Source organism: Anastrepha ludens, chromosome 2 (assembly GCF_028408465.1).
Source record: "Anastrepha ludens isolate Willacy chromosome 2, idAnaLude1.1, whole genome shotgun sequence".
NCBI classification, from domain to species: Eukaryota; Metazoa; Arthropoda; class Insecta; order Diptera; family Tephritidae; genus Anastrepha; species Anastrepha ludens.
Window position 1 is genome coordinate 172522909 of NC_071498.1, and position 26367 is coordinate 172549275.

General features: G+C 38.1%; 1 protein-coding gene across 1 annotated transcript; it reads right to left on the bottom strand.

The window, feature by feature from the left end:
* Window positions 1-1776: 1776 nt before the first annotated feature.
* LOC128855812 (uncharacterized) lies at window positions 1777-23382 on the bottom strand. Its single transcript, XM_054091004.1, has 4 exons — window positions 23277-23382; window positions 20303-20505; window positions 2669-3275; window positions 1777-2596 (listed from the first exon to the last, which is right to left on the bottom strand). Exons 1-4 carry the CDS (start codon window positions 23380-23382, stop codon window positions 1920-1922), a joined length of 1593 nt encoding a protein of 530 aa, XP_053946979.1. The 3' UTR covers window positions 1777-1919.
* Window positions 23383-26367: the final 2985 nt, after the last annotated feature.

Sequence of the window (26367 nt, forward strand, 5' to 3'; positions counted from 1 at the left end):
TGTTTTTCAAAATATTCTCCATGAAGATCTATACACTTTTGCATGCGTTTGAACCAATTGTCGAAACACTTTTGCCACTCTGAATGAGGTACCTCCAAAACATGCATTCTGAATGCCGCAACCGCTTCTTCAGGTGTCGAAAAACGTTGACCTCTCAGTTTGTTTTTTACGTGCGGGAATAAAAAGAAGTCATTCGGTGCCAAGTCAGGACTATACGGCGGATGACCCATTAATTCGATGTTTTGGGTGCTCAAAAATGCAGTTGTTTGAGCCGATGTGTGAGAGCTCGCATTATCCTGGAGAAGAGTGATCCGTCTTTGGCTATTGGTTTTTCTAATTTCTTGGAAGACAACTGGCAAACAAATGGTTGTGTACCACTCAGAATTTACTGTTCTGCGTTGTTCTAGTGGTACGGTTGCGATATGTCCAGTTTTTCCGAAAAAACAGGTGACCCTTTGCTTGGAAGTGCTTCGTGCGCGAACAACTTTTGTTAGATTTGGCTCACCTTGAAACACCCATACAGTCGGCTGCTGTTTATTTTCGGGCTCATACGCGTAAATCTATGATTCGTCACCTGTCACGATGTCATAGACGTGTTTAGAAGCCCCGCGATCGTATTTTTTGAGCATTTCCTTCGACCAATCGACACGAGCCTTTCTTTGAGCGATTGACAAATTGTGTGGGATCCAACGCGAAAAAATTTTTTTGACAGTCAAATGTTTATGCAATATTGAATGTATGCTGGTCCCACTAATGCCTAAGATTGTCTCAATCTCACGATAGGTCACATGACGATCTTGCAATATCAGTTCGCGCACAGCATCAATGGTTTTCGCAACAACAACTGATTTTGGACGACCTTCACGAAATTCGTCTTGGAGTGAACTACGACCACGATTGAATTCACCATACCATCGATAAACACTGGTCCTTGATGGAGCTTCATCGCCAAAAAATGATCAGTTGCCAGATTGCAACACCAGGGTTGCCAAATCCCGACATATAAAAGGCACCCCTCGTATATTAAAGATTTTATGCTAAAATCGAGCGATAACTGGAAGCGAATCTGCGCGCATTCAAAATATATCCACAATGATCTAAGACGCGCGGAGGTTCGTAGACGAATTAACTAGCAGCCTATGAGGTAATTCCTTCTTGGACAATTCCGCAGGGAGAGTAGTAAATAGTGGAGAGGTGTTTAGTACGTAGGTGTAGCAGTGAGGCTACAAGTCGTGCATACTGCAATGCCGGTATAGCAGTACTCATGAGAATACCCTCTTCACGGAACAAAAAACAAAAAAAAGCTGCGGCCGGAAAATCTAATCACCAAGATGAATGCATCAAATACTTGTTGGAATGCAGCAACAAATTTTGCAACAATGATAGGGCCATATCTCCAACGCGCAGAGAGGCAACGCAACATGCAGCGAGGAACCTGGACGCAGGTACCTGTTGTGTCAATACACATAAACGCGGCTCGACCTTCACGAAATGTTACCACGGTCCCAGGGTAGTATTCAGCCGTTAAGGAGGGTTGTTTTAGAATTAGTGGTGCATTCCCCACATACCACTGGTGCGACGGCACCTTTGATGATGTTTCTGACATTTTGATTTTAACCTTCTTGCAAAAAAATTCCCATGGTGTCATTAATTGAAATATATAAATAAAACAACTCCCGATATCTGTGCTTATATATAATAATAAATATCGCGAAACTTTATTAGAATCGTCAAAAATATTAAATACATTTCATGAGTATGAGAATAGGTGTGGCTTAAAGGGATACAACAACAGTCTATGAATTATTGTATACTCGTATGGATATGTACATATGTATGCGTAACTCTTACTGTATACTCCTTCAAATAATTCCGACCTCTGTTAAGCAAAACTGGCCACCGAGTATTCTTCTATGACCTTACCACGAGCCGCCTTTCTTCACCTTGTGCAATATGGTCTTGAAGACAGGCACCTTGACAGGGAACGGATGAGGCACCTTGACCGGCACATATTTAATCACCTCAAATGGTACACGTTTCTCCACGGGCACTGGCACAGGCTTCTCAACCGGATATGGAACCACACGTTCTACGGGCACTCGGAGCTCTTTTTGAACAGGCACAGCTACGGTTTTTGTGACAGGAACATGAATAGGCACCGGCTTGTTGACGGGTACGATAACCGCATGCGAAATTGGAATATGAACGGGTTCACGCACGGGAACGTGCACTTTCTTCACCACCGGATAAGGAATGTAGTTGATGACATGTGACGGGGAATGCCCACCTTCCGAGTGTCCGGAGTGCTCGGATGCATAATTAGCGGAATCATCATATGAAGACCCCGACGAGCCTGCATCAGCTTCTCCACCACCATCACCGCCATGATGCTGTGAAAATGAAACCTCCGCATCACCACCCGATGCAGATGTACCGCCCCCATCCGAGCCGGCGTACATATTTAGAGACTCATCGAAAATTTTATCATTTGACTGCTGCTGCTGCTGATACTGAGATGTTGCTGCGTATGCTGTAGAAGCGGCTGCCGCTGAGTATTTGCCACCAAACACGGGCTGGAAACCATTGTGCGCGCCAGCTGTTTGCAAATTATAAAGCGCTGTATTAAGAGCCTCATTGCCACCGAAACGGCCATAGTTATAGTTCTTACCAGTACTAATGCTCCAGCCGTTGCCGCTGCCGCTGCTGCCGTATTGATTGTTTTGCCCATAAGTATGTCCTGCTGCGCCCGATGCGCCATAATCGTTTTCTTGCTGTTGTTCGTAAATTGGTTTTGGTGGTTGTTGTACCAAAGCTGCTGCGTACGGACCACCAGCACTGCCGCCAAAACTGCCACTAATGTGCTGCAAACCCGAGAGATTTGTGATACCATTAAGCTTTGCTGCCCCATAGTTGTAACTACTGCTGCCACCGCCGCCATTATTGCCGCCATTATAAGCACTGAGCCAGCCACCCATATCACCACCACCACCACCACCACCGCTGACGCCGCCACTGGAGCTGAATCCGTCGTAACTTCTACGATTTTTTCCAACTGGATATTCTGCTACCGTTGCTGCTGCTGCAGCTGAGTCGGCTACAGTGGGAGTATCAATGCCGTTATGATTGCTGCGTGCTGACCGTTGTTGTCCCATATGACGGGTGGAATGGATTTCCGCTGCCTGCTCGCGCCCGCCGGCCGTTGAGGAAGTTTGTGCTGCTGCAGCATTGCAGACAATTGACAATAATGTTGCTGTTGCCACAGCGAGTAGCAGCTTCTGTAGATGGGCAAACGTTACCGGTAAATGATGCGAAGATATGGAAAAAAATTGGAAAAAAGAAAATGAAGTAAGTACACAAAGTGTTGATAATTTTCGGCGAGAAATACCCTTTTTTACCCTTGGATAAATAAAAAAGTAACTTGAGTGGGCATGCCACCGAAGAGTCTATGACTAAGAAATATGTTTCATGGGTAAAACGCACACAGTGGCTTACCGATCAAACGAAGTGTTATACTTTTTAACGTGCACACCTATAACGGGTTTCTAATTAAAAGCGCTCGAAGTTCAATAGTGATTAAAAGCTTTTATTTCCTTATTTTTATTATTTTTTATAAAGGGTGGTTAAACCTCAAGGGCCGATGTTGAATGTAAACCACACCTAAACTTCAAGTTGTTTTCTGCACTTCATTTAACATTTTTCAATTCCAGTCTAATTCACTTTGAACCATGGAAAGATACACAATCGTACAAAGCGTTAAAATTATTCAGGCTTATTATGAAAACGGGCATTCAAATCAAAATATCGCGCACTTCGTGATGAGGCACATTTTCACCTCAGTGGATTCGTCAATAAGCAGAATTGCCGAATTTGGACGAATAATAATCCAAGAGTGATTGCCGAAAAACCAATGCGAAAGAATGACTGCGTTTTATGGGCCGGCGGCATCATTGGGCCGTATTTTTTCCAAAATGAGGCCGGTCAGGCAGCTACTGTGAATAGTGTTCACTATCGTGAGATGATAACGAACTTTTTATGGCCTGAATTGGAAGATATGGATGTGGACGATATGTGGTTTGAACAGAACGGTGCAACTTGTCACACAGCTAACGAAACAATGGCTCTTTTGTGCGAAAAATTTGATGGCCGAATAATCTAATGGCATGGCGATGTCAATTGGCCGCCAAGGTCATGTGATTTGACCCCGTTGGACTTCTTTATTTGTGGTTATTTGAAAGAGAAGGTGTAAGTCGATAAGCCAGCAACAATTCAAGAGCTAAAGGATGAGATAATTCGGCACATTAACGGCATAGAACCTCAATTATGCCTCAGCATCATCGAATATTTGGAGCATGGGATGGAGGTGTGGCGCCGAGCCCGCGGGGGCCATTCGGCCGATGTTTTGTTCCGTACGTAATTGAGTCATACCAATATTATCATAATAAAGCAAAATCATAATGATTTCTTAAAAAAATTGTATTTGGTTCAAAATCAACACCGGCCCTTGAAACTTAACCACCTTTTATATTTTTTCATATAGTCCGAAAGCATTTTATTTGTTGATTAAATAAATAAATAAATTGGTCAAATTTAGTGAGAAGAACTTAGCGGCTTTCACAAGTTAGCCTCCTTTATGCTTAAGGATGCATTGCCGTGAAACATGCGTGAAATTTCGTATGTATCTCACGGCAAAGTACTACATACCAGGAACATGACGCCAGCAAAATGATGGCAACAACACGGCAAAGTACTACTCAGTTGACGCCGTGAAAACACCGCAACATACCAGCAACATGATGCAAGCAACATGATGTCAGTAACATTTTTTCCCCCACCTATCAAAAATGCACATTTCATTTAAAATTGAGCGAAAACTGACAGTTTGTTTGCGAGTGAAGTGCCTGAGTTCGAATACTCTGAATATATGACATTTTTAAGCGAAACGCCTCGCAAAGAGAGTAAGTAAATTTTCTTTGTATTATTTTCTCACCAAAATGTATCAATTACTTCTGGGCCGATCCTCTTAAATCCGACGTGTGTTCTCATTTGACAATCAATGTTGCTAGCAACATTTCGCGGCCAGGCAAATGCATGTTGCTAGCAACATTTAACGGCTGTGGTTTTGGTACTAGCGTTCAGAAACTTATGGATCTGGTAGCAAAACTGCTCCTACTGTTCATTAATCATTTGACACACCCACCAGTTGACAACGATTACGGTAGGCACGGTATGCATTAAAATTAACAAGACTCCCATGAGTATCAACTATACACGTATGTGGATCTTCAGCTTCAGCCTTAATGAGAAGATGGCAATGTTAGCAATTAAATCTGTAAGGCACTTGTACAGCCAAAGCTTCCGAAATATACTCATTGTTCTTCAGTGCCATTCATAACCACAGGACAGGAATGATGAATTTGTTTCTTATTCAATTTTAATAATTTGTTTATGAAAATATAGTTTATACTCCTACGAAAACCCTATAAGTCTGAGTCTCAAAAAGTCTCTTGCAAAAATTAAAAACGGAAATCATCAAATTTCGCTGCCTAAAGCTTCAAAACCTTGAGGTTCCTATGGACGACTGAACTGTGCTCAAGTTGGAGAATCTTTTAAAAAAATAAAGCACCACAGCGCTGCTACTTATTCCTGAAGAGCCCGTAGAGGTACTCTAGAAAAAGCAACATAAACTCCGTCCCTTCCTCAGGATGGCCAAAGTTGAGATATTCCTCGCGTCTGCTGCTCCGAATGGCGATCTGGTTGAAATAGGAGAAGAGGCTAATCAACTCGCAGAACTACGCCCAGAGTCCAAGAGCTCCATGAAACCTTCGAAGGCCATGGAGCAGGCTTCTGTGAGCGTCCTTTGACAAAGTTATTTTAAAGGTAGCTTAGATTAACCTTCGCAGCGCTGGTTTAGCCACCGATAACCTCTGTGGCATCTTCAGGGTAGAACACATTTATATCTGCCTGAACCAAGAACCCATGTTTCGACAGTCGAAGATCATGGGTCTCCAGAGCGATCTTTTTTATGTCCAGTTGGAACGTAAACCTAGTGCTTTTACCACGTTAGGAATACTATTTCGGGTACGCTGTTTATAGCCCTTTTAGTATATTCAAGCGCAATGCTGAAATGGCTCAAAAATCTGGTTTATTTTTGAGAATTGTTTTTTGCTGACGGTGCTGATGAGTGCCTTCTTCCACATAAAGAAAATGTCACTGCATTCGATGTATGAAGAAAATGCATAAAACCGCATATCGTCATCGTCAATATCATCTAACGATATGCCCAGAAAACAATTTATCTCGACGAGTTGGTCCCAGAGAGAAAGAGAGAGAGATAGAGAGAGATATTAGATGTGTGATGATACTTAAAAAGTTTATGTGAAGAGATGATTGGTGTTATGATTGTACCCTCACACGGCCGACATATATTGAATATGGCGAAGACGTTTTTCAGTAATTAGGAGCTTAGCCTGGGGCAGAATCCATATCGTTGGCAACATCCGATGAGGCGTCACTTGGAGTGTTTGAGAGAAAAATGCTGCGGCAGATTTTTGGACCTTTGTACGTTAGCGACGGTGAGTACCGCAGGCGATGGAACAACGAGTTGTATGAGCGACGGGATAGACATTGAGTAGCGAATAGAGATCCAGCGGCTTCGTTGGCTGGGCCACGCCGTCCGAATGGGTACAAACGTTCCGGCTCTGAAAGCTGTTGCGTTACCAACTGTTAATAGCAGAGGAAGCGGAAGGCCTCCTCTGTGCTGGAAATATTAGCTATAGAAGGACTTGGCTTCACCCAACTGACGCTGATTAGTTCGAGAAAGAAACGACAACGAAAGAAAGTTGCTTAAGCGATTATCGCGCTAAGCAAGCTGAAGAATAAGTATCTATTATCGTAATTTTTCAAAGGTAAAGCAGGTCTCACGAGACAGGGAAGCTCGTGTTGGAACTACCAACAAAGCCTCTTTGACGTCATAATAGGCAACCTTGTTTCCGATAAAAGCTAAGGATTTGAATTAAATTCACCGAGAGCTTTACATTAGGCAACTACTGAGAATATTTCAACTCGCTCGCCTTGCGCGTTATCTGCTTCATATGAGATTGCATTCCAGGTTTACTAAGACCTTTTTGTTTCTTTTAGTCCATATTAAGAGTCCTCTTTAAATATTTTACATACATTTTTCAAAATACCGCTGGTGCAGCAATTACCAGTTCTGATGAAAGATTTCCAAATTGAATTCTTTGAGGTCATTCAAAATCAGCTGCTTGGAGAAAATTCAGTACCGCCAGAATGAAAGCAGTGTAAAATGCTGTCAGTATTCTTCTCAAAGAAGTATCCGATACTTTCAAAAGCACCCGATTCTTAAATTATCAACGCCAAAATACTCGATATTTCCGATCCGTACCGCGTTTACACCGCGTTTGTTATTTAATAGCATTTCTTTTCAGACTTTTACTTGTAAGAACCAGCTGAATCCCATATTACACAGAGCATTAAGCACTCACGTAAAGTCATGTGCGGTATACGAAATGTTTGCCCAAAGAAAGTGTCGATGAAAAATATTAAAATGCGTCATTGATAAATGCGATTATGTAGCTCACACAAGTTGAGCCCATCAAGAATATAACCAAAGAGGAGTTTCGGTCGAACAAAAAGGCGGAATGCAATGCATGCACACGATTTACGCACACACACATACACACACGCATTGCAGCTGATGGCACTCGCATTAAAGTGTCCCGCACGAGGCGAAGAAGCATGAAGAAAAGGCCTTTAGAAAAACAGACAAATGCGTGAGTGAATGAATGCATCAAGAAACGTATGAATTATCGTTCATTTTCGGCTTAAGTGCGGGGATTCATGCGGAATTATGTAGAACAGCTTGTCGTGCCGCTGCATTGCCGTAAGTGAGGTTATGGTCTTCTCCATGGCGGCACAACTAGCAACGTCGAATTGCTGAATCGTTGACCAACAGCCAACCGATGCGTGATTGATTTGCGTTGCGGCCACTTGCGAGCAAATACTTGCATATTCACACTGGATGTGCCACAGGAGGAGCAGTAATATGTGACACTCGTAGAAGCATTCTTGTGAAAAGAGAATTGAATTGGGCAAAAATTTACGCACACTTTAGTGATTTAGCTGAATTTGTTTTTTTTTTTAATAATAGTTTTTTTTTCATAACTTTTTTTCAATTAAGATCCTTTTTTCAATGAACTTTTGTTTTTTTTATATATTTTTGTTTTTTTTTACATAAATTTTTTTATTGTAATATAATAGGTCTATTTATAAGTTCGTGCGGTTTTACAACAGATGGCGTAACTTGATTATTATTCCATCGATCCACATTTCCAAACATTCATTGGAGAGCTACTGTCGTAAGGCACAAACGTCAGTATAAGTTTTTTATTTGAAGCGTAAACAACAATATTTTTACCACACTTGAAAATGTCGAATTTCGTGCCAAATAATGTGTTTTTGCGGGGAATTCTTCTTCATTATTTTAATATGAAGAAAAAAGCAGCCGAAAGTCATCGTATCTTGGTGGAAGTTTATGGTGAGCATGCTCTATCTGAGCGAACGTGCCAGAAGTGGTTTGCACGCTTTAAAAGTGGTGATTTTGGCTTGGAAGACGAAGAACGCGAGGGTGCGCCGCCAAAGTTCATGGATACCGAATTGGAGGAATTGCTCGATCAAGATCCGGCTCAAACGCAAGAAGAGGTTGCAAAAACTTTGGGAGTTGATCAATCAACCATTTCCAAACGTTTAAAAGCCATGGGAATGATCCGAAAGGTAGGCCATTGGGTGCCGTATGAATTGAAGCCAAGAGACGTTGAACGCCGTTTTATGGCATGCGAACAACTGCTTCAACGGCACAAAAGAAAGGGTTTTTTGCATCGAATTGTGACTGGCGATGAAAAGTGGGTCCATTACGACAATCCAAAACGTCGGGCAACGTATGGATACCCTGGCCATGCTTCAACATCGACGTCGGCGCAGAATATTCATGGCCTGAAGGTTATGCTGTGTATCTGGTGGGACCAGCTGGGTGTTGTGTATTATGAGCTACTGAAACCGAATGAAACGATTACGGGGGATGTCTACCGACGACAATTGATGCGTTTGAGCCGAGCACTGCGACAAAAACGGCCGCAATACGCCGATAGACACGACAAAGTTATTTTGCAACATGACAATGCTCGGCCACATGTTGCACAAGTGGTCAAAACATACTTAGAAACGCTCAAATGGGATGTCCTACCCCACCCGCCGTATAGTCCAGACCTTGCGCCATCCGATTACTATCTCTTCCGATCGATGCAACATGGCCTGGCTGACCAGCACTTCCGTAATTACGATGAAGTCAAAAAATGGATCGATTCGTGGATTGCGGCAAAACCGACCGAATTTTTCACAAAGGGAATCCGTGAATTGCCAGAAAGATGGGAAAAAGTAGTAGTAAGCGATGGACAATATTTTGAATATTAAATTTGTAACCATTTTACGTCAATAAAGTTTCAAATTTCGAAAAAAAACCGCACGAACTTATGCATAGTCCTATTATAATAATTTTTTTTAGTGATTGTGTGAATTAGTTTTTTAATAAAATATTTTTTTTTATAAATTTTTAAAAAAAATTTTTTTAATACAATTTTTTATCAAGTAAGTTCTTTTTAAATAATTTTTTTTCAATAAAACTTTTTTCTTAATAAATTTTTTTAATTTAAAAATTTTAAATAAAACTTTTATTTTTAATAATATACTTATTTTTAATAAATTTTTTAAGCAATTTTTTTTTCATACAATTTTTTTCTTAATAAATTTTTTTACTTCAATTTTTTTAAATAAAACTTTAATTAAAATAATAATGTTTTTTTTTAAGAAAATTTGTTCAGGTAATTTTTTTTTAATAAAGCTTTTTCTTAATAATTTTTTTTTTATCATTTTTTTTAAATAAATTTTTGTAGTGCGCAATCAAAGGAAAGATACTCATATAATACATTTTTTTTTTAGGTAAGTTTTGTGTTTTAATAAAACTTTTTTAAATAATATTGTTTTTTAGAGATTTAGTTGATTTTTTTTTTTTAATTAAATATTTTTTTCTTATTTTAAAATTTTTTTTTAAGTAAATTTTTTTTAAATAAACGTTTTTTTTAATAAGTTTTGTTTTTAATAACACTTTTTTTTTAATAAATTTTTTTTAATAAAATTTTTTTTAATCAAATTTTGTTCTACATAACCAAATATTTTTTAATCAAATCTTTTTTTAAGTAAATCTTTTTTAAATAATTTTTGTTTTAATAAAACTTTTTTCTTAATAAATTTTTTTTAATTTTATTTTTTTTGAATAAATTTTTTTTTAATAATTTTTTATTTTTTTTAATGAGAAAAGAAAAGATACTCATATAATAAATTTTTTTTAAGTAAGTTTTGTTTTTAAATAAACTTTTTGTTTAAATAAATTTATTTTTTAATAAAACTTTTTTTTAATAATATTTTTTTAAGTGATTTAGTTGAATTTGTTTTTTTTTATAAAATATTTTTTTACTATTTTTTTTTTTTTGAATAAAATGTTTTTAATAAAAATTTTTTTTAAGTAAATTTTTTTTTTAATTAACTTTTTTTACATAATTTTTTTTTTTATAATACTTTTTTTGAATAATTGTTTTTTAATGAAATTTTGTTCTAAGTTTTTGGATTTGTTATCATTTTTGGAAAATGGTTTTGGATAAACAATGAAAATAAATGAAAATGAATTAAAAAGAAAAATAATGAAAGTTTAAAAGAAAGAAAGAAAAAGAGCCAAACATCTCCTTTTTTATATGGAACCTTAAAAAAAACACGCAAAAAAAATGCCTGTATGTCTGAGAGTTGCTCAGCTTGCAAAAGAATTCCCCATTTACATGTACATACATACATACATACGTACATACATAGCTATTTTGACAGAAATGAATTCGCCTTCAGCTGCGCAAGTATATTAAATCGATTTTCAATGTCTACAAATGATCAAAAGCGGAAATGGTCAGAGGGTACCGAATAAATAAATTGCTTGCATATGCAACATTCGCTGCGGTTACTTACATATGTGCATAACTGTATGTATGTACATACATGCATATGCTTGTAGGCTATGCAGCTGACCCAATTCGATGGAGGCAAATAAAAAGGTATTTTTGAAACAAAATTTAAAGTTTTCAATAACATGGTACAACAAATTTAGATTTTTTCATTGAAACAGAAAGTTGGCAAAAAAGACAAAAGCTCATTAAAATCACTCTCCTAAGAGCTCAAAGATATTTAAAAAGCACAAGACACAACTCCAGAACTACCTCAGTAACCTCGATGTAACCCCTGCTGGACAGGAGAAACAGGACAGAATAGAGAGCGACGTTACGCCTCATTTTCGTCAACGACAGCACTGCTTTCGACAGCATTTATGGATGATACATCTGGGATACCCTATATCGTCGAGGCATTACGTCGAAAATCATCCAGCTTATTAAAGCCCAGTACTATAGCTTCAAATGCAGAGTTCAATATAATGGAAGTCTATCGTCCACCTTTGACTCTATATCTGGTATTCGACGAGGCCGCCTGATTTTTCCTGAGCTGTTCATAATCGTGCTTTCAAGATCTATAAACGGATGCCGCGGAAGCATACAGTGGAACTTCAGCGAACACCTTGAAGGCCTAGATCACGCCAATGATATATGTTTATTGTCAAGAAAGCACACCGACATGCAGAAGAAGCACGACGTTTTGGGGGAGAATCCAAGAAAGTCGTGCTGAAGATTAACCGTTTGCATAGCTGAACAAGATATGGAATTCTACACTGATTGCCACACATACATAGCTGCTCATTTTCAACTCAAATGTAAAATCAGTCGTCATAACAGACTTGCTCGCTAATGTTTAAGACGTTTGCTGCGGATTTGGTGGCCAAGAACAACGAACAATAGAGAGCTTTGGGCGAGTTGTAAGCAATTACGCATAAAGACTGAAATAAAGCAGAGGAAGTGGAGGTGTATTCGCCATATTCTGCGAAAGGATCCCAAAGAAATATACAGGCTCTTTTGGAACCCGCAAGCCAGTATGAAAAAGGATACTCTAGGTGCACTTGGAAAAGAACTTAAGTCTGCAGGAAAATCTTTCAAAGAAGTCAAAGTCATCACAAAGGATCGTCACAGATGGAAGTGTTTTTGTAGAGGACTTATGTCGCAACAAGGAATACAGGTATTAAGAGAAGGAAACCATCGAACCCATCAGGGAGAACAGGTATTAAGAGAGGGAAACCATCGAGCAAGTACACAGACTCGTAAATAGTATTAACAAAGCTGTTGAGCAGAAAAAAAGTTGCACAGCTGCATTTCCCGACATATCCAAACATATCTTTGACTAATAAAAGATTATCTACCCAATCCAATGAAACAAAATCAGTTCAAGTAACTCTTGCGCTCAATCAAAGTATTTGCGCTCACGTGAAACTCAATAATGTGAATCATACCCCAAAACAATGTTACGAAATATTTCACATATTTTCACTAAACTTAAGGCACTTGAAATGAAATCGAAATTCGAAGTCTGTACTGGTTACCTAATCGAAATTATCGTGTTTCTTTCAAAAGCAAGCTCTTATGTTACTCAGCCATCTTAAAATCAAAATGGACCTATGGCACATAGCTCTGAGGCACTGTAGCCCATTTTGACATTGAAATACTCCAAAGATTCTAAACACTCGGAATGATTACAAACGCCCAAATCCAACGTGCTCTCATTTTTCCCACAATAGCTCAAGAAATATCGCACCCAAACCCAAGTCAAATTGATCTCTTAATCTCCAAAGATATTTTTCTTGAGGTGGAACTTGAAGCATTTTACTGGACATTAGACAGAGGTTGAATTGCTAGTCAATGAACTGGCGCGCGTTTGGATATTTGGACCAGCTCGGTGTACGTCTTGATGTTGTTCCACAAATGGAGGGGCCTATAATTTTACACCGCCTCTACACGACAGGTGGTTTTATATGAGGAGTTTTCTCATATCAGAAATGCACGCGAAGGTTAGTGTTTCATGCTCGGGCCTTCGAATCTGCGCACTTGGTATACACGCACCAACCCATTCGTCTACGGTAGCTCTCGCAATTCTTTTAATACCTGTGCATTATTTTTATTGATTACTTTGATTCCTTAAGCTCCAAAAATACATTAACGTCGGTTAGATAACAAGATTACCTCGGATACACTACAAGTAGCACAAGACCGCCATTTTAATACCATAAAGAAGACAACTAACTGCCAAAAATTACAAAGCTTAAAGAAAAAAAACCCATATACTGTGCTGTTTATGTAGTGGAGAAGAGAAAATGGATCTAGACTGGAGAACTGCCCCAAGCTATCGCCTAAGAAACCGCAAACGTCTATCCGCCAAGCCCGGACATTTGCAAAGGCAGTGTTCAACAAACTCTTACTCTGTCGGATCCCCATAGTTTGTGCAATGCGGGATGTACGGAATTCGAAGCTTCTTCGCATGTGACCCAGTGACCAGTGAGCACCGCAATGAGTTTGAAAATTGTTTGACGGGGGATCCCTAGCACTTTAAGAGTCCTGCTTCTGTCGTACTGAGGCCAAGATCTATTTGAGATAGCACGCATTAAGATAGAACTCCATCTGCCTTTCACTTTTTTAAGAAAGTAATTGCGCAGTTTTTCCTTTAACAAAGGTCAAGGTGGCACCGATATCTAAAATGGGGACAACTGAAACCGGTTCTGTCGGTCACTTTCTGGCAAGCTTATCGACAATTTCATTTTCTTCTACGTTTCTGTGACCTGGAACCCGGATAAGAGAATGTTTGCTGTACGTTCGCGACGTTTGATCTCTGCCTTACAGTAGTTGATTAGAAGAGAGTGTTGCAGCTCAACAGCAGGTGAGAACAGTGCCTTGATTGCAGCTTGCCTTTCGGGAAAAATATGTATGTCTCCCTCCCACAGCGATCCCTAAGCATATTGCACGCAGGCTCGTGAAGACCTCTGCTTGAAAAGCAATGCTAGTTTTCGGCTGTTTAAAGGAGGCTCAAATATTGGCTGATAGAAAAAACATCCGCTCCACCTCCAGACTCCATCTTGAAGCAGGCGGTGGATCTTGCTTGAAAGATAGCTGTAGCACAACTGTCAGAACGTGGTTTGGGGATGGAGAGATTTGTACGAACTACAGAGAAGGACAGAGAAATGTGTCTTAAATTGCTACGATGTTCTACAGGAGATTGCCTCCAACCTAATAGCGCTCTGAGCAGTAATGTCTTAAACTTGAAGATCAACGGGAAGGCAAAAGAAAATTGTAGATCAGATCTGGCTAAATACACCAATATGTCCACACGGCTCTTTGTAAAGGTGATGCCTTCAGAGATTATCAGTCACTGCAGCAGTTACTATTTCATATGCAAAGGATAAGCTTAGATCCAAAGCCTTTAACATGCGTACGGGCATCATAAGCACTTGAGCCAATTTAAGTTATCAAACCCGAAACACCAACTAAAGCCAAGTCGTTTAGAAATATTTTGATATTTCCAGAGAAATTATCCACCTTTATTTTTCAGAATGCACTAGTGATGCCAAGAAATTGAAATGAATAAAATTCCTTAAGAAAGCAGCGCCTGTATCCATTTGCTGGCAACTCTTAAAGTCACTGAAGAGCTCATGAACAACTCTATGCGTTGTCAGAAGTCGCACCCGTCGAATGTTTGATGTCTTCTTCCAATTCTGTGGACAAAAGATTGGCAAGACACCTGCCGCTCATACACAATACGCATCCTCCTTCAATCTTAAGTCGAGACAACACTTGATATGTAAATCGTGACTTAACATTTTTTAATCTTCCCTAATCTCTTTTTATTTATAATATTTGCTTTTAATCACTGTGCGTATATTTTTAATAGTATTTCACTGCAGCACAATCACTTTCGGCTTTAGAAATGATTTCTGTTTCAATTTCACACACTCAGACATCTTCATACTAAAATTACTTTATGTAACTGCGAAATCCTTTTCAGCCACGACGAACTTACCCATACTCCAGCAAACGTAGCCATATTCACTTTATTAACTTTCTGATCCTTTCGTTGGATGGGTTCCTATAAGAAATTTTGTTTGCCTTGCACCTGTTAGATTTATTTTCACTTGCAACTCAAGCGACCTTGGCTGTGTTTGTGTACGAAAACGAATGTGCATAAATTCGAAACTGCATAACATTTTATACCTTTTCTTCTTTTGCTAATGCCGAAAGTATAAGCACACAATCACACATACACACGTACGTAAAATGATTCGATTGCGCAGACGCGGCAGCGCAACGGCGATGCTATTGGATTATTTAGTGTAACTTTTCCAGCGGATGTTTCAATTGAAAAATTATTGCACAATTTTGCTTATTTCTCTTCGCTTCTTACTCAAAACCAAAGATTTTATAAAAAGATACCTAATTTGGGTGGCGATCAGAGTGGTGGTGGTGGCTTGCTGCAGCGAATGGTTTTAAGATAACACTCAGAGAACAAATTCTTTGGCCTGAAAATGTAAAAGTAATTAATTTTGTTTTCTCCAATTGCCTCTGGTTACTCTTTTGAAAGTTAAATGAAAAGCGAAATGTAGTAAAATGCGCAGAGGCGGCAGCAAGCAGGGTTTCGCCTTCAAAATATGAAGAAATAAAATTGTGGAGAGCTGAATTTTGCCTAGAAAGATGTCGAATTTTTTAATAAATTTTAGAATAAAGAATAAGTTCTAAGGCTACAGATATTACAGATATACTAGAACAATAATATGGTACGAGAAATGGTCTGGCACTCCTCAAGTAGCACTAAAGCGCCGTTTTGATAATGATATACAGCCCACGAAAAATGGTAGCGCCTTAATATTTTGCACTCATTGAAATCAGTGGGGCGCTTCGAACGACTCCTACTCTGGCGCTCAACGCAATGTTAAATGTGGTACCCGTAGACATCGCAGCCAGAATTGCCGCTACACGTACCGCAATTAGACTGAGGGGATCGAGCTATAAGTTCAACCTCACTTATGGGCACTCAAGCATTCTTAGAAACGTTGAGTTCATCCCTCTGTCAACGGATCTGTGTATACCCTCGTTTAGTCCAACCGGAACCTTCTCCACTCATATTCCGTCAAGGAAAGAGTGGACGGGGTGCTCCACTTGGGGACAAGACCTAGTGAACTTGTTCACGGATGGATCGAAGTGGGAAGGAAAGATTGGCGGAGGAGTCTTTTGCGAGGAGCTCCCATCAGACTCAAATTCAGGTTAACGGACCACTGTGCCAGTGTTTCTGGCTGTTAACATGTGTACTAACAGTTAAAAAAGTAAGTATTTACTCCGACAGTAAAGCGGCAATAAGGGTCTTCGGGTCTATGACGGTGCATTCGGAACTGGTCAAGGAATGCTTGTCCTCACTTTCGACTGCGTCCGAATTCTTTGACTACATCCGTTAAAAATGCCAAATCAAGAGAGCGGAGCTTCGCTCAGATTCACACTCACATAAAAGGTGTCTAACTGTTTCCTATTCTTCTGTATTTAGACAGCTTCCACAGAAATCGAAGTACGGGAGTCCTAAACCGTTCAATAGGTATCCATCCTCGTCAGGCTCTATACGTAGCTCTATAGAGAGTCTGTTACTAGGCGAAAATGAGCTTGGCTCAGTGGAACCAGCGAAAGCAATGGAGATGCAGGCAATCCCTGCATACCCTTTAGCTGACCCTGGGGAGGCTGCGCTAACTCGGTGCACAAAGGACCTGAGAGTACTGGTGGGTCTAATCACAGGGCAGGGTGGGTAATCACAAGGCACAACGTTTGTGGTCAGCATATGGCTACCATGGGAGTCTTAGACAGCCGGATATGTCTATACTGTCTTGCGAAAGACGACACAGCAGAGCATTTTCTCTGTAGCTGTCCTGCATTTTCCAGAATCAGACTTAGGATATTGGGTTGCGATATACTGAATATGGATAAAGTTCATGCTCTTCCTCTTCCGGATCTCCTAAAATTCATCAATAAATTCAACAGATTTGTGGAAGAGTGACCTCAAACTAATTTATCTGTCTTACCACCCACTCTTTGTCTTTCCTATTCTCTTATCTTTCCTCTATTCTTTCTACTGAAATCTAACCGGGTGTAGTACAATGGTCTACTGACTCAGTGCTTGGACTTGTCCAACCCCCCCACAAATCTAATCTAATCTAATCTAAACTTCTGGCGTGGCTGCCTATCAGACAATGACCAATTAATACCCCTATAATCTTTTTTATAGCTTCTCTGTTAAATGTTAGCAAGCTTTTTGAACGACCTCTGTGTTTGTCTGCTTAGTTCGCATGTTGAGAGGTTTTTCCAACTTGGTAACTTGATGATTTCCCTATCTATCAGAAGTTTACAAGTGGCTATAGGCGTAGATATCGGCGTCTTATTCACATGGAGGTCAAGCTTTGTATCGATCCGAGCAAGTTCATCCGCCTTGCAGTTTCCTGCTATATTCCTGTGGCCTGGCACCCAGATAAGGTGCACTATGTAGCACTTAGATACGTCCTCTAGAAGTTTAAAACATTCTATGGCTGCTTTTGACGAGTGTGTTTTAGATTTTAGCGCTATTATTACTGCTCGACTGTCCGAATATATGAAGACTTCATTTGTGGATAATACTCTCGTTTTTATTACAAAAACAACAAAACCATATAAATTATTTTTTTTAATTTTAAATTTTTAATTAAAAGTTTTTATATTTCTTTTGTTTGTTTTTGTTTTAATTTTTTGTGTTTAATTTAAATTTTTTTATGTATAAAATAATAGTTCACTGTCTTACAAAAGCCATATAAATCCAATTTTCAAACTTTAAATTTATTTAATAAAATTTGTTTTTTTTTATTTTTGATGTTTTTTTGTGTAAAACTATAATTGGTTGGTTGGTTGGTTTAAGGGTGACCCTGCATCGGAGTGCCACATAGACCGCAAGTTGGGTCCGTTGTGTTGCCCTAGAGCTCATTATACATATTATATGATTTCCCCACCTAACCGAGATTTTTATTATAGATTTTGGTCAAAGATATTAATTCGTTTCGAGAATTTTATGAGAGATTCGATATTCAGGTCCGATATTACAGAAAAATTGTCAATTGTTAGAGAGCCTAGAAGAGCGAGTCGACTTCTGGCTAGGCCGGGACAACTGCACAGCAAATGTCTGCTCAATACTTCCTCATCTTCGTCCTCACAGTATCTGCACAGCTCGTTTTGAGGAACCCCGAGCCGACGTGCGTGAGTGCCCAAAAGGCAGTGGCCGGTGATAAGAGATGTTATATGCCTTAGTTCGTGTTTCGAAAGACTTATAAGGGTTTTTGTCTGTTTCAGATTGTAGGATGGCCGGATTTGTCTGGTCGTAACGCAGGTAGTTTCCACTCGACACCTCCGCTCAGCAATGCTGTGAAATTCCCGATCAATAATAATTTTACATGTTGAGAGCTGAATGTGGATTGTGGGTAAGTTACTAACATTTGATTGCGCAGCTCCAGCTCTTGCGAGCTCATCAGCTTTGCAGTTACCTTCGAATCCACTGTGACCTGGTATCCAGATAACTTGGACAGAATTCTGAACACTTATTTCGTTAAGAGATAAGAGACAGGATCGAACCACATCTGAGTGGGTATAAGAGGAGCTTAGTGCTCGAACGGCCGCTTGACTGTCAGTGAAAAAGCGGCTATCCTCTAGTGATATTCTCTTTTCTAAGAGAGTTTTCGCAGCATACCAGATAGCGCATACTCCCGCTTGGAATACACTACAGTAGTCGGGTAATCTAAATGATAGACTGGTGTGAAGGGAATTGGAAAAGATTCCAAATCCCACTTTGCCGTATTGTTTTGAACCATCTGTATAGATAATCAGAGGGCCAACGATTTCGGTAAGATTTGTCTTCCATTCTTCCCTGGTTGGGAGTGAACAGGAGAATAGCAAGGGTGGTGATGGAAGACTTACATGATAGTCTATGTCGGAAGAGATAAAAGTGTTCCTGTTAGGTATGGCCGAATGGCCAAGATACTTGTTCCATTTCGATATAGCATTCATGCTTGTCACTGCTTTCGCTGCAATCGGCCAGCCAGATCGATAGGCAACAAGTAAAGTGAATTATAATTCATTTTTCATTTTTTTTCCTTTTTTTTTTTTTTTTTTTTTTTTGTTGTATAAATTTATAGTTTATTATCTAATATAAGCCATATAAATTCAATTTTCCAATAAAAAAAATTTTTATTAAAATTTTTTGTAATTATTTTTTTAAATTTTCATTCTTTTTAGTATAAAATTATAGTTCATTCTCTTACATAAGCCATATAAATCAAATTATAAAATTTTAAATTTTTGTATTCTTATTTGTAATTTTCTTTTTTTAAATTTATTTTTCTTTATAAAAAATTATAGTTCATTGTCTAACATAAACCATATAATCCAATTTTAACTTTTTTTATTTTTTTAATTAAGACTCTCATGTATTTCCTTTTTTTTTGTTTTTGTTTTTGAATTTTATTTTGTTTCTTTTGTTTTGTGCAAAATTATAGTTGGTTGTCTAACATAAACCATCTAAATCGAATTTTTTTTATTAAAAGTTTTATTATTGTTTTTTTATTATTGATTTATTTTGTTTTTTTTTTTAATTTTTTTCCATTTGTTGTTGTTTTTTTTTTTTTGTGGAAACATAACATGTGTCTAACACAAGCCACATAAATCTAACTTTGAAATTTTAAATTTTTTAATTAAAATTTCTACAACAATTTTTGGTATGCAGTTCTTTCATCATCATCAGAAAATCCTAGAGTTTCAAGAAGTTGGAACATAGGTCCAAAACGAATTTGTTCCATTCGGGTATGTTTTGCGCCAATCGCTTAACTTCATTTCACGTACGACTTCCTCGGGGGCTCCAGTCAATCGCGGCCCTTGTCAATTCACCATTTGCTCTGCGTAAAACCAATCCAGTCCCATTTTCTCTTTCGGATCTCTAATAGTATTGGCTTTTGCTGGATTCTAGCCCATAAAACAGCATTCGAGATAATATTATGGCCAAAATATTTTGAGAATTTTTCGTAGGCATCTGTTACTAAAGACTTGTACTCGTAGTAAGCTTGTGTTGGCTATCGTCGTATTCCACGTTGCGCAGCCGTAAAGTAAAGCTGACTTTACATTATAATTCAATATTCTAAGTTTTATGTGCCATAATTGTGTGAAGCGTTCTAAATTGCCTGGAGAGAGGTGAGTGCCGCCGTTGCCTTCTTTACTCTGCTTTTGATATTCTCGCTCGAACCGCCAGTCACCGGTATAACGTTGCCCAAGTTGCAGAAATATTGTAGTCCCCCCAGTTCATTAACATCAATTGGGAATTTTTGCGTATTTTGTGCGTTTACACGCATGACTACGGTTCTTGGTGTATTGAATGCCACACAGGCCTTCTCAGCTGATACTTGCACTGCTTGGATCCTCGCTGTCATGGAATGGTAGTTGTAAGACAGCAGACAAACGTTTTATAGCTCATTAAATTTTGCTATAATGAAGTGTAAGCGTGAAATCAGTGAAAAGGCCCGTTGATTTATTATAACTTTTTTTATCAATTTTTTTTTCCAGACAAAAAATGTCGTGCATTCGTTATATGTGAAAATTGCATAAGACCCTTTTTGAAACCCTTTTAATTCCCCTTTTTACAATAGAATTGAATGGGCTACAAGCCCCGAAAATTTTCTAGAAATTCTGACTAAATTCCGGAAATTTGGAATTTTTATAAGTTTTAATGCATTGTAATCAAGATATGTTAATTTTTTTTATTTTGATAAAGAGTGAACTCAAATTAAATGGCTTTTGTAAGAGAATGAACTATTTTTGATGTAAGAAAATTAACAAAATTAATTCAGGGTTTTCCAAACAGAGGTGTTATTTTGATATTCAACGAAAAATGATATTTTTTAATACAAATGATCGGATGTTTATTTCATTATAAAGAGGAAGGTATGCCGTTAATAGTGGAAAAAACATAGGTTATTGAAAAACCCTTAGCTATGGAATATATAAATAAATGTCTGATGTGACTTGTGAGGACAACGGAATTTCGTATAACGGTAAAATACGGTTTTTAGCTTACTCTTACAAATAGCGTCTCATCTAAATTCGAATAAAGCAAGTAATTGCAAAATTACTACTGTTAATCTTCTTCTTGCTTCGTTTAAGCGATTTGTTGTTGTTATTATTACTGTTAATGTTCTCACGAAATTTCTTCTGCCGTGGAACTGTTTTTATTACTACAAACTTAAGACTCCCTAAAAGATATATTAAAACACTAAAAATTATGTTACACAAACAAATACATTTATATTTGCACAACTGATTCTGATAAATTTCTTTGAGGGCCTCTACGCTTTAATCTCCCTCAATAAGTCAATTGCTCCGCCTCTGAAGCCTTCCTTCTTTCACCCAAATTAAAAGTGTTACGCGATCACTCCAAATCATAAACCAGTCGAAATGCATAACAGACATTACGATCTAAATCAAACTAGATGGGACAACAAACCAATAACAACAACAACTTTTACGAGCACACTAACTGTTGTGGCTGTTAATACATATTTCTCTTGCACTGCTGCCTAGCACTGCACTGCGTAGCAGGCAGCGAAGTTCAAAGTCAGCACAGTTGAAATTTTTGCTGTAGCGTGAATAATAAAATTACAACAGCTGCACAGGTGGCTAGCAAAAACAACAATAGTCTGAATAAAATACACAAATTACAAATATAGCAAATACAGAATGCACATACAACCAAGCAAACAGCAGCAGAGAGAATTTGTAAGTATTAACGGCTGGCATAGCAGACAATGTTAGTGCCGCTGTTAGTGGCGCTGTTGGTAGCAGAAGCGATTCACCGATTCTAAACATTAACTATTTTTTCGGATTGGTAAATGAATTTGTACGCACACAGATATGTGCATAAGTAGAGATGTATACATATATGTTTGTCCATATGTATGTCCATATGTAATGGAATCATTAGAGCGATTGCGCGTTTGCGCACTCATTTAAAGTTCAGTGGCTACTTTTTTTGTACTTTTATTTTACTTTTATGTTTTAAATCGGTTCCCAGCTAATAGACCGTAAAGTGATGTATTGAATATGAAATCATTTCTTTGGTATTTCCGAAACTTGCAATCGATTATAATGAAGAAATTAGGCAAGAAAAAGTATATTTAAAACACGCCCTACGGAGTTTTTCTATTAAGCCACATATTTAAATGTATTATTATTATTTTTTATTTTTATTTTTGAATTTTATTGCCTTTTGCGTTATGCTAATTAATTTGTGAAAAATTATGGGCTTAGCAGTAACAGTTGAATATGAGTTTAATATTTTGCACCTTTGGGGAAATTTAGGAATTTAGGATGGACTGAATTAAAAAATATGGATAAGTGGATGTTTTCCGGCCAATTGCCACAACTATAAAAATCATTGGATATGAAAAATTACGTAAGGCCGAAATTTAAAAAAATGTTGTTCATGACGCCATTTACATATCTAAAAGTATATAAAAAAAGGCAGCTCAAACGACCAGATTCGAAGGAATATCATCAGAAATAAATTTAAAAAATGCAAACATCAGAATAATTAGTTCCTGCCAACCAAATGCACTTCTAACGTTGGTAAACTCATCAGGAAAGCTTTTACATCATCATTGAGATAAATGTTTTCAATCAAAAAAATATTTAAAGCATCTGGCGTTAGAACCAAATACGCAAAAGGGCCTCTAGAGCAAACGAAGCCTAAATTATTGAACAAAACCAATATACAAATTTAGTCAAATAGCAAAATATTGTTTTAACCGAAAAAAAAACAGCGCTGGAGGGTCAGAAAGAGCCAGTGAATGAAATAATTGAATGGACAGAAGAATAGGTTAGGTTAGGTTAGGTTGAAGCGGTAGTCCGGTGGAAACACTTAGGCTCATAGCCCATTGTGATGCCGTGTGGGGAGCTTTCCCTATTTCCCCTAAAACAAGTGTGTGCTTCTCAAAAATTTTAGAGTACCTCCTATTTCTGCAAAACTGAGATCTTCCAACTCGTTAAAAAATTATCTGCCTAGAATAGTAAATCTCCGTCTGGATTCTGTGCGTTTAGCATTGAGAGTCGGTCACTGTTGACGAGCGATTTTGCTGGTGGCTTTATTACGCCATCTTTCGTTTGCTTTCCTTACGATTTCTTCAAGGATAAGTAGCTTACATGTTTGTAAGGGTATGCGTATGTCATTGCCTACGTACTCATCGGTCAGTTTGGTGCCAAGTTTCGCTAGTTCATCGGCTCTGCAAGTACCCTCAATGTCACCCATATTACCTTTAGGTGAAATGACTCAGCCATTTCGTTAAGAGATGTGCTGCATTTCATGGCTACCTTCGAGGTTGTTGACTGTTTTGTGAGGGATTTTATCGGCGCCAGGCTGTCAGTGAAAATGTAGATGACATTTCCAGCTATTACATCACACTTTACCAGAGTCGCGGCTTCCATTATTGCCATCAGTTCAACCTGAAAGACACTAGAGTAGTCGGAGAGCCGACAACTGAAGGAGATCCCCAGATGCTTGGAGTATACACCTCCGCCCACTCTGCGCTGGAGCTTTGGGCTGACTAAAAATCCTACCTATTAATATCAGTTACTACGTTTATGGTATGATTACCGCACTCATTTAGTTTCCTACTTCATCATTATTTGCTTGCGGCTATTTCTTAGCTTCCGTCTATGGGAAGCATTGTTCGCCTTAGGCTGTCATCAATTCAATATCGCTACTCCCTTTTTGGCAATATTCCGTTTATGATGGCTTCCAGTCTAAATGCTTCCCAGCAGCTACATTGTTTACAGTTATGTATACATACATACATACATTCAAATCTACATATTCGCGAAAATACTTTTGTCTATTAGACATTTTGACCATATTTCCATTTTTCCTTCCCTTTGCTGGTAGTACCTACAGCTGCCTAAGTAACCATCAAGTCAGGTTGCCGCCGCGCTATTGCGTGAAAAGTGAAAAAATATAGAAAAAAATTAACCCCTTCAGCCATTACCAATGCCATTACCAGCCCAGTGGGCGACAGTGCAGCGGCTACTACTGAAGGTAATAGCGTCTACTGTTGTTGTTTTTTTTTCTATTTCATCTTTTTCGGTTACTTTGGCTGTTGTTACCAGAGCTGTTGCTTTACGTTTTGTTTTCCAAACGAGTTTTACAAAAATCGAGACTGATTTTGATTGAGGAGAAAAGAAACCATAAATACATATTTTCTTTTTTTTTATTTTTATATTTTATTTATTTGATATTATGTAATAACTATGCATATGAATACAACAACATTGCAGATTAGACACAGTAGGAGTTATGCGTATAAGCATATAACCAGATATTAAGACTGGTAACTAGATCATAAGGCGTAGCCTATTAGCCAATAAGAATCGTTAATGACAAGTAGTGAGTAAGTACCGTTCAGTGAAAAGTCGCCACGGAACAAGAACGAAGAACAAGAATAAAGTTTTAATACGATGCGTGGAGTGAAAGAAAGAAAATAATTTAATATTCTAGAAGAAATATTACTAGGGAATAATTTGAGATAATATAATATTAACGCAATCTTTTCTGAAAGAGAAGGGCAATTAGTAGAGCCAACTGTGATGTTAATGACAAATGAGCACTTTAAATGGTTCTTCTGTTTTCAAGTATAGGAAGACTAATTTTAGCTGACAACGGGAAGGTAGTGGTAATGCAAAATGTAGTGAGCGGAGAGTAAATTTTTGGTAAAATTGTGTGAACTCGCTCAAAGCGGTTGATTGAATTTCTCTGAAAGGTCTCCAAATAACGCCGCCTACTCTATATAATCTTGACCTAACCAATGCACAATACAGTGATTTAAGTGAGTAGGGGTTCGTAAACGCCTCCCAGTTTCGGCGAATAAAGCTAACAGCAAATACGACCGCGAAAAAATATGTTCGTATCGGGAATGTTTAAATAAAACAAAACTGATCTAAATTTTAGGCAAATTTATTTTATCTCCTTTAAAATATGACCCGTCTGAAGCAACACACATGTGCCAAGTCCTCCATGCACCCCTGGTAGACCGACGAAGGAATGGCCTTTAGCTCCTTCGCCGCATTCACTTTGATATCCTCTATCTATTATTGTTTCCCACATTTCCGGCCGGCCAGGCAGACACTAATGATGCGATGGCGCTAAAAAGTAACAGATGTGTGTCTTGCAGTTCTACCAACATAAGAAAAAAATGTGGACCTGTGCCCACGTGCGCGGTTCGTTTAAATTAAATATTCCCGGTACTTTCTGATCATAGGGTGTATCGATCACTACAGCCACCTACCGAGAAAATAATGAATTTCTTTTCTTTTACTTGAACTTCCTTTTTCAAAGAAGTGGCAACCCTCTTCAATATCATTTTAGAAGTTTAGATTTTTCACTTTGTTTGATTATATTTAATTCGTTTTATTGTTTTTATTTGAAACTCATTTTTGAAAGAAGTGGCAACCATCTGCAAAAAATTTTTTTTCAGTTTTTTTCAAATTTATTATCAATTATTAAGATTTTTCAAATCTCCGATTTTTTGTTACAACTTTCATTGATTTTCTTATTTTTATTTGATTTTAATTTTACAAACAGTTGGCAACGCTATCAAAATTATTTTTCAAATTAATTTGTTTTGTTAAACTTTTTATTTTATTATTTTTATTTAAGGGAAACTTCTTAGGCGTTGATGGACGAGCGATAATGGAGAGTCAAATTTCAAGGTCATTCAACGTTTTAGGCATTTTCATTTCGCGAGAGAGAAAAAAGATATAACGTAGAGAAAAACGAGAGTGAGATAGAGAGCTATACCTAATACATACCTTAAATACACTGTAGGCTATTCACGTCTTTCTTTTGTGCGGTCTTTCGTTTTTTCTCCCACTCCTACGCTAAGGCTCTAGTCTAAGTCGTACGACGTTACTGGTATTGTAGGAGCAAGAGAGATCCACGTATACATAACGCCTTGTATAGTTAGAATATAACAGAGAGAGAAAGAGAGCGACGCGTCAACGTACCGCACTAACGCCATATTACTACAGTAGAGCGAAAGAGTGTTAGACGCTATATGTGCGCACGGCACTAACGCCACGCTAGTACTTCGGAGCGAGAGAGAGCAACGTATAGTTAGAATACGACAGATCGTATTGGGCGTGCTGTTGCAGTACGCGTTGGCGACAGACGCTATATATACGCTGTTGATATACCACGTGTATTGTTATTCATTTTTGTGTTTTTTTTTGCAAATTTGGTCTA

Excerpts from the sequence above, each read along its gene's own strand:
- LOC128855812 (XM_054091004.1), bottom strand. The coding sequence starts at position 23,382 with ATGGGTGACATTGAGGGTACTTGCAGAGCCGATGAACTAGCGAAACTT. Across the intron at positions 20,506-23,276 it reads ACGCATACCCTTACAAACAT|CGAGGATCCAAGCAGTGCAA; the intron begins GTAAGCTACTTA and ends ATTCCATGACAG. Across the intron at positions 3,276-20,302 it reads GCGAGAATATCAAAAGCAGA|AAGCTGCTACTCGCTGTGGC; the intron begins GTAAAGAAGGCA and ends GCCCATCTACAG.